The following is an 8,163-nucleotide window of genomic DNA, read 5'->3' as shown; positions in this document are numbered from 1 at the left end:
GGAGTCGGAGCTTGCAGTGAGCTAAGATGGCGCCACTGCCCTCAAGCCCGGGCGACGGAGCAATACTCCGTCTAAAAAAAAAAAAAAAAAAAAAAAGTAGGCAAAAGCCCTAAATATCCTAGGTCTAAATAGAAGAGGAGCTTCAGGAAAGAGCCACACCTGACTACTGTTGTTTAGGGCTGGAGGGATCAGTATTGAACACATGAATGACAAGAAAGCAAAACAGCTAAGTTGCTGATACCGAGAAAGTTTTAGTGGTCTAGATAGAAGAGCAAACCAGCCACAACATTCCCTTTAACCAAAGCGTAATCTAGAGCAAGGTCCTAACTCTTTTCAATCCTGTGAAGTCTGAGACATGTGAGAAAGCTGCAGAAGAAAAGAGTGAAGCTAACAGAAGTTGGTTCATGAGGTTTAAGGAAAGAAGCCATCTCCATAACATAAAAGTATGAGATGAAGAAGCAAATTATTCAGATCTAGCTAAGATAGTTGATGAAAATGGTTGCACTAAACAGGTTTTCAATGTAGATGAAACAGCCTTCTATTGGAAAAAGATGCCATCTAGGACTTTTTTTTTTTTTTTTTTTTGAGACAGGGTGTCACTATCGCCCAGGCTGGAGTGCAGTGGTGCAATCACAGGTCACTGCAGCCTTGACCTCCTGGGCTCAAGTGATCCTCCTGCCTCAGTCTCCCAAGTAGCTGGGACTACAGGCATGCACCACCACTGGGTAGGTAATTTTTGTATTTTTTTATAGAGACAGGATCCCACTGTGTTGCCAAGGCTGGTCTCAAACTCCTGGACTCAAGCAATCCTCCCACTTTAGCCTCTCAAAAACCACTATGCCTGGCCCATTTAGGACTTTCATAGCTAGAGAGAAGTCAGTGACTGGCTTCAAATTTTCAAAGGACAGGTTAACGCTCCCGTTAGGGCTAATGCAGCTGGTGACTTTTAAGTTGAAGCTAATATTTACCATTCCAAAAATCCTAGGGTCCTTAAGAATTACACTAAATCTAATCTACCTGTGCTCTAGAAATGGAAAAACAAAACCTTGACAGCACATCTCTTTATGGTATGGTTAACTGAATTATTTTAAGCCCACTGTTGAGACCTATTGCTCAGAAAAAAAAGATTATTTCAATATATTACTGCTGATTGACACTACGCCTGGTCACCCAAGAGCTCTGATGGAGAGCTACAAGGAGATTAATGTGGTTTTCATGCTTGCTAACACAACATCCATTCTGCAGCCCATGGATCAAGGAGTAATTTCTATTTTCAGTCTTATTATTTAAGAAATAACAGGCCAGGCGCGGTGGCTCAAGCCTGTAATCCCAGCACTTTGGGAGGCCGAGACAGGTGGATCACGAGGTCAGGAGTTCGGGACCATCCTGGCTAACACGGTGAAACCCCGTCTCTACTAAAAATACAAAAAATTAGCCAGGCGTGGTGGTATGCACCTGTAGTCCCAGCTACCCAGGAGACTGTGGCAGGAGAATGGCGTGAACCATCGGGAGGCAGAGCTTGCAGTGAGCTGAGATCCAGCCACTGCACTCCAGCCTGGGTGACAGAGCGAGACTCCGTCTCAAAAAAAAAAAAAAAAAAAAGAAATAACAGCCAGGCACAGTGACTCACACTTGCAATCCCAGCATTTTGGGAAGTCAAGGCAGGTGGATTGCTTGAGCCCAGGAATTCAAGACCAGCCTGGCCAACATGGTGAGACCCCATCTCTACAAAAAATACAAAATTTAGCCAAGTGTGGTGGCATGCACCTGTGGTCCCAGCTACTTGGGAGGCTGAGGTGGGAGGATCCCCTGACCCCAGGTAGGCTGAAGCTGCAATCAGCCATGATCGCACCACTGCACTCCAGCCTGGGTAACAGAGCCAGACCCTGTCTCAAAACAAAACAAAACGAAACAAAAAGTCAACCATTTGTAAGGCTGCAGCTGCCATGGATAGTGATTCCTCTGATGCATCTGGATATTGTAAATTGAAAACTTTATGGAAAGGTTTCACCATTCTAGACACGTTAAGAACATCCATGATTCATGGGAAGAGGGCAAAATATCAGCATTAACAGGAATTTGGAAGAGGTTGATTCCAACCTTCATGGATGACTTTGAGAGGTTCAGGCCTTCAATGGAGGAAGTAATTGCAGGTGTGGTAGAACAAGGAAAAGAAGTAGAATTAGAAGTAGAGCCTGAAAATGTAACTAAGTTGTTGCAGTCTCAAAAATTGAACACATGAGTTGCTTCTTATTGATGAGCAAAGAAAATGGTTTATTGAGATGGAATCTACTTCTGGTGAAGATGCTGTGAACATTGTTGAAATGTCAACAAAGGATTTAGAGTAAACTTACTTGGTAAAGCAGCAGCAAGTTTAAGAGGACTGATTCGAATTTTGAAAGGAGTTCAGCTGTGGGTAAAATGCTCTGAAACAGCATTGCAGCATCACAAAAGAGAAATCTTTTGTGAAAGGAAGACTCAATTAATGCAGCAAACTTCATCATTGTCTCATTTTAAAAAATTGCCACAGCCACCCCGCCTTTCAGCAACTACCACCCTCATCAGTCAACATCCATCAGCATCAAGGGCAGACCCTTCACTGGCAAAAAGATGAGGACTCACTGAAGGCTCAGATGAGCTTTAACGTTGTTAGCAATAAAGTATTTTTAAATTAAGGTAGGTACATCTTCCAAACTCCTGTTAATGTTGATATTTTGCCTCCTCCCATGAATCGTGGATGTTCTTAATGGGATCTAGATTTTTTTAGACATAATGATACTGCATACTTAATACTAACTGTAGTTAGTGTATAGTATAAACATAACTTTTATGTGAACTGGGAAACCAGAAAATTTGTGTGACAGTTTATTTTGATGCTTGCTTTGTTGTGGTGATCTGGAACCAAATCTGGGGTATCTTCAAGGTATGCCAGTAGGATGAGTATGTGCTAACCCCATGCACTGTGCCAGGCTCTGAAAGGATGAAGAGATGGATCTCCAAAATGCCATGTTCTTTAACACTTCCTGCCCTATTTTCACAGGTCACCATCTCTCTGAAACCCTTCAAAGCTCTCCAAACAGTTACTCTTTCTCTGTTTTTCTCTTTACCTTATCCATATCTTACCTATAACACTCATTTTATATTGCAACTACTTGCTTTCCTGTTTATCTTCACCACTAGATTGAACTCTAAGTTAGTATCTTAATCCTTCCATATTTTCCCAGCACCTAGCACAGTGCCTGGCACTAAGTAGTAGTGTTGTATTTGTTAATGACTGTGCTTGTTATCAGGTTAGACTTCATGGAGGAGGGATATTTAGGTAGACTCTTGAGCATGGTTAGGTCAGTAGGTAGAGATGAAGAGAATGGCATGGGTAAAGGTGTAGAGATTTGAGAGTCATGGACTGTATGTAGAAGTATTAGAGGGACTAGTGGAGATGAGGTCATGTGGACTATTTAGTAAGCAACAGGGAGCCATTTTTTTCTTAGAGGTAACACAGGGAATGACTGATCCCCATGACTAAAAATAGGGATGATGACAAAGAGGATAAGGTTTGAGAAAAGGGACATAGATTCAGCAATGAGAAGACGAGACTCTCTCAGCTTTACTTTGCTTGAGGTCCTGGTGATGACCCTGTACACACAGTTGACAGCTTGAAGGTTCAGCTTGGAATGCTCTCTTAAGAGAACTTTGGGAATCCTTTCCAAGTAATGTCAGTGATTTTCGCTTATTTATGTACGCAAGGGAGTTTCCCTTAGAGAAGTACGCCATGTTTCAGTGTGAGAACCACTTCATTTTTAATCAGTTTGGCAATATACAGTATTCCCCTATTATGTTCCAAGACCCCCAGTGGCTTCCTGAAACCATGGATAATACTGAATTCTATATATACTATGTTTTTTTCCGTACATATATACCTATGATGTTTACTATATAAATTAGGAATATCAGATTAGTAACTAATAATAGAACAATTATAACAATATGCTCTAGTAAAAGTTATGTGAATTTGCTTGTTTGCTTGCTGTCTCTAAATATTTTATTATACTGTACTCACCCTTCTTTCATACTACAGTTGACCACAGGTAACTGAAATTATGGAACATGAAATTGAGGATAAGGAGGGGACTACTGTAGTCAGGATTTTAGTCATCTATTAACAAAAATAAATGAGTTTCATGGGAAATCATTCTGCAGTTAAGCTAAATCATCCTATTCACTTTTTTTTTTTTTTTTTTTTGAGGCGGAGTCTTGCTCTGTTGCTTAGGCTGAAATACAGTGACTCAATCTCAGCTCACTGCAACCTCTGCCTTTTGGGTTGAAGCAATTCTCCTGCCTCAGCCTCCCAAGTAGATGGGATTACAGGTCCACGCCCAGGTAATTTTTGTATTTTTAGTAGAGATGGGGGGTTTCACCGTGTTTGCCAGGCTAGTCTTGAACTGCTAACCTCAAGTGATCCGCCTGCCTAGGCCTCCCAAAGTGCTGGGATTACAGGCGTGAGCCACTGCGCCTGGCCTTATTCACTTGCTTGAGAGTTAATTCAGAAATGTCTTTGAACAGTCATCAGTGGCTGCTGCCACTGTCCTTAGACTATTTCTCTTGTTTTCCAGGCAGTCACATTTAAAAAAAAGAAGAGAGTCAGAATTAATTATTCTCAATTTAAGAAACAAAAGGAATGATTTTATTTCACCTTCCCATATTTTTGGCTAAAAAAACTTATTAACTATTTGTGATGATTTATTGGAGACTTTCAGAGAAAAATAGGCAGAAACTGATGAATAATCAGTGAAGTAACATGAATACCATTAAAGAGAATGTACTTGTCCAGTGATAGAGCAGGCACAAGCAACTTGCCAGGGCTTCACGCAGTTCATCATTTTCCATTCTGTTTATCATTCATGGGTAGATCAACAAATATTTCTGGAAGTCCTGCCTCTCCAGAAGGCACTTGCCCAGTGGAAACCAGCAGAAAAACATTGGTGCCACAGTGCAGTACATGCTACCTATGAGCTATGCACAGTGTAAGAAACAAGAGGAGGTGAGATTTAGGTAAGCACTTCTAGAGGCTCTGAATCTGGAAGGCAACTTGAGTAGGAGTTGGTCGGGGCTATGGGGCTTAATAGGCAGTAGGAATTTGTTCAGAGACAGGGAAAGCAAAGGAGCTAATATATTTATAAATCTCCAAGTACTCAAACCTTGCCATGCCAGAGTCTAGATGCCATGAGAGAGTGGTACAGGATAAAGCTGTGGTTATGGGCTGAGGCTAATTCTTGCAGGGCTTTGTTGCCTTGTTTGGGAGACAAGGAAGTCTCTATGAGAAGTGGAGTAATGAGTGATTGTGTTTGAATAACATGTGAAAATACATTTTGGTATGCATACCTTTCAACCCAACAGTTCCACCTCTAGTGAACTGTTAACATTACAAGTTCTTGGCCGGTCACAGTGGCTCACACTTGTAATCCCAGCACTTAGGGAGGCTGAGATGGGTGGATCATGAGGTCAGGAGATCGAGACCATCCTGGGTAACAAGGTGAAACCCTGTCTCTACTAAAAATACAAAAAATTAGCCGGGTGTGGTGGTGGGTGCCTGTAGTCCCAGCTACTCGGGAGGCTGAGGCAAGAGAATGGTGTGAACCCGGGAGGTGGAGCTTGCAGTGAACCGAGATGGCGCCACTGCACTCCAGCCCGGGAAACAGAGCGAGACTCCATCTCAAAAAAAAAAAAAAAAAGTTCTTGTATATAAGTTCCCAAAAGTGAGCAAAACAAGGTGCATGAGGTTTTTTCATAGTAGAAAAAAGTCTGGAAACAAGCAAAATTTATATTTACAAGATACTGGTCAAATAAATCATGAAGTGACTATGTAAATGCAAGGCAGTGATTTTTTAAAAATCAGATAATTCTATATCTTAAAGTACTGTGCAAAGATATTTTTTGAGTTAAGTTGTGGGAATGGGGCTCTTATGGTGTCTGACATTTCAAAAATCTGAATCAATTGGCAAAATATTACCATCTGTTACACATATACAGGGAGTACATGGTTTCTCTTATATTAGTCTCTGTACTTTATGTTTGAGAAATTTCATAAATACGAAAAAAGCAAGTCACAGTAATATGTACAGTGTTGTTGGTATACAAAAAGTTTTATGTACTTGCATAGTTGTATAGACGTGGAAAATAGCTGTTGGATATCCACCAAACTGAAGCTATTAGGAGGGGGAAAAGATGAGCAGAGGTGAGAGAGAGTCCATTTTACTTGCTTCTTTCTATACTTTGATGGTGTTTATTTCTTGTCTAACTCAGAGAAGAGACAGGTGAAAAGTGCTGATGAGGAGCAAACAACTGACATGGCACAGTGCTGCCCTGGGTAGGCTAGGAATGACAGCAGTACCCAAAGCAGAGGGTCCCTCACACTAGCAACTACAAGTTGGATCGTGCTGAGATGGAAATGAATCCCACCAGACAGGCACTCCAGGGTGAATGGCAGTTAAACCTGTTCCCTTGTGTGGCAAGCTAAGTCTCTTTGGAGTTACCTTAAAATTCACTGCCCATTCAATAAAGATACCCTTCTAGCGAATAATTACAGTTTCTCTTAGAGGCAGTGGTTCTGTTTGTCTCAAGATCAGTGATCTATATGCATTGCTTGTGTTTTTCCGTAGAGAATTCAGCCTCAGCCCCCAGATGAAGATGGGGATCACAGTGACAAAGAAGATGAACAGCCTCAAGTGGTGGTTTTGAAAAAGGGAGACCTGTCAGTTGAAGAAGTCATGAAAATTAAAGCAGAAATAAAGGCTGCCAAAGCAGGTAGGTCTGAAAGTAATCTGGTTTTTCTGACAATGTAAGGAGCCCGGGGTATGAAATTGTTTATTTTATTTAGTAGTGTGGTATGTTTCAAGGCAGCAGTTCCAGGTTCCAGCCTTAGCTTTGACACTTACCAGATGTGTAACCTTGAGCAAGTTATTACACCTCTCAGCCTCAATTTCATCATCAGTAAAATGGAAATAATTGTACCTATTGGGTTGTTATCAGGATTAAGTGTGAATTTAAGTAAAAGCATCCTATTTTTTTTTTTAAAAAAATAGGTGGTTAGACTTACAAACCAGTTGATAAAGGTGTATTTCATTACTGCCTGAAGTTTGGTATGCTGTGTAGTATATTTTTCATTATTTCTGAACATTTACTACATTGCTTTAGGGGAAAATGCTGTAGTTCCAAACAATCACTTTTCAAAATACTTAAAAATACAACCTGATTGTAATTGGGAACTGGCAATATTACAGAATAGCATGTGAGTTTTTATTAAGTAACTGCATGTCTTGAGGGCAGTTTAGCTAGAAACAATGGAGAAGACCAGACTGAATCAGATTCAGGGATATCCTTAAATACAATATGAGATTTTCTTGTTATTTGCTTCTAAGATAAAGGCAAAATAATGAGGAGAAGAAAGTTCTTAAAAATTCTGGTTTTGCTCAGATGAAGAACCAGGTCCAGCTGATGGAAGAATCATATACCGAAAACCAGTCAAGCGTCCCTCAGATGAAAAATATTCAGGTTTAACAGCAAGCTCAAAAAAGAAGAAGCCAAATGAAGATGAAATAAATCAGGACTCGGTCAAAAAGAGCTCACAAAAACAAATTAAAAATAGTAGCCTCCTTTCTTTTGACAACGAAGATGAAAATGAGTAAGTGTAAATATTTTGAATTTAGTCTACTTTGAAAGTATATGGAGTGTTTTTTAAAATAACATTTTTTCCTATTATAAAGATACTACGGCTGGGCGCGGTGGCTCAAGCCTGTAATCCCAGCACTTTGGGAGGCTGAGACGGGCGGATCACGAGGTCAGGAGATCGAGACCATCCTGGCTAACACGGTGAAACCCCGTCTCTACTAAAAAACACAAAAAAATAGCCGGGCGAGGTGGCGGGCGCCTGTAGTCCCAGCTACTCGGGAGGCTGAGGCGGGAGAATGGCGTAAACCCGGGAGGCGGAGCTTGCAGTGAGCTGAGATCCGGCCACTGCACTCCAGCCTGGGAGACAGAGCGAGACTCCATCTCAAAAAAAAAAAAAAAAAAAAAAGATACTACAAGTTCCTTATAGAAAGTTTAGGAAATAGAGAAAAAAATTTAATAAACTACATCTATTCATCAATCAGAGGGGTATTGACCCCT

At 40.9% G+C, this 8,163-nt stretch overlaps 1 protein-coding gene across 2 annotated transcripts in view; it reads left to right on the top strand.

Moving 5' to 3' along the window:
- KIAA1143 (KIAA1143 ortholog) overlaps positions 1-7,767 on the top strand; it is an 8,706-nt gene extending 939 nt beyond the window's left edge. Inside the window, exons 2-4 of one of the 2 annotated variants that reach the window (XM_011952643.1) lie at positions 4,244-4,377; positions 6,657-6,801; positions 7,471-7,753. In XM_011952643.1, coding sequence (XP_011808033.1) covers positions 4,354-4,377; positions 6,657-6,801; positions 7,471-7,682 — 381 coding nt within the window. In that variant the 5' untranslated portion in view covers positions 4,244-4,353 and the 3' untranslated portion in view covers positions 7,683-7,753. Of the gene's footprint in view, positions 1-4,243; positions 4,378-6,656; positions 6,802-7,470 lie in introns of both variants that reach the window. The other variant, XM_011952640.1, reaches the window with a different exon arrangement.
- The last annotated feature ends 396 nt before the right edge of the window (positions 7,768-8,163 follow it).

This window comes from Colobus angolensis, unplaced genomic scaffold (genome assembly GCF_000951035.1).
Source record: "Colobus angolensis palliatus isolate OR3802 unplaced genomic scaffold, Cang.pa_1.0 Scaffold344, whole genome shotgun sequence".
NCBI classification, from domain to species: domain Eukaryota; kingdom Metazoa; phylum Chordata; class Mammalia; order Primates; family Cercopithecidae; genus Colobus; species Colobus angolensis.
The sequence above is the reverse complement of the archived record's forward strand: the minus strand, read 5'-3'. Positions and strand labels throughout refer to the sequence as shown.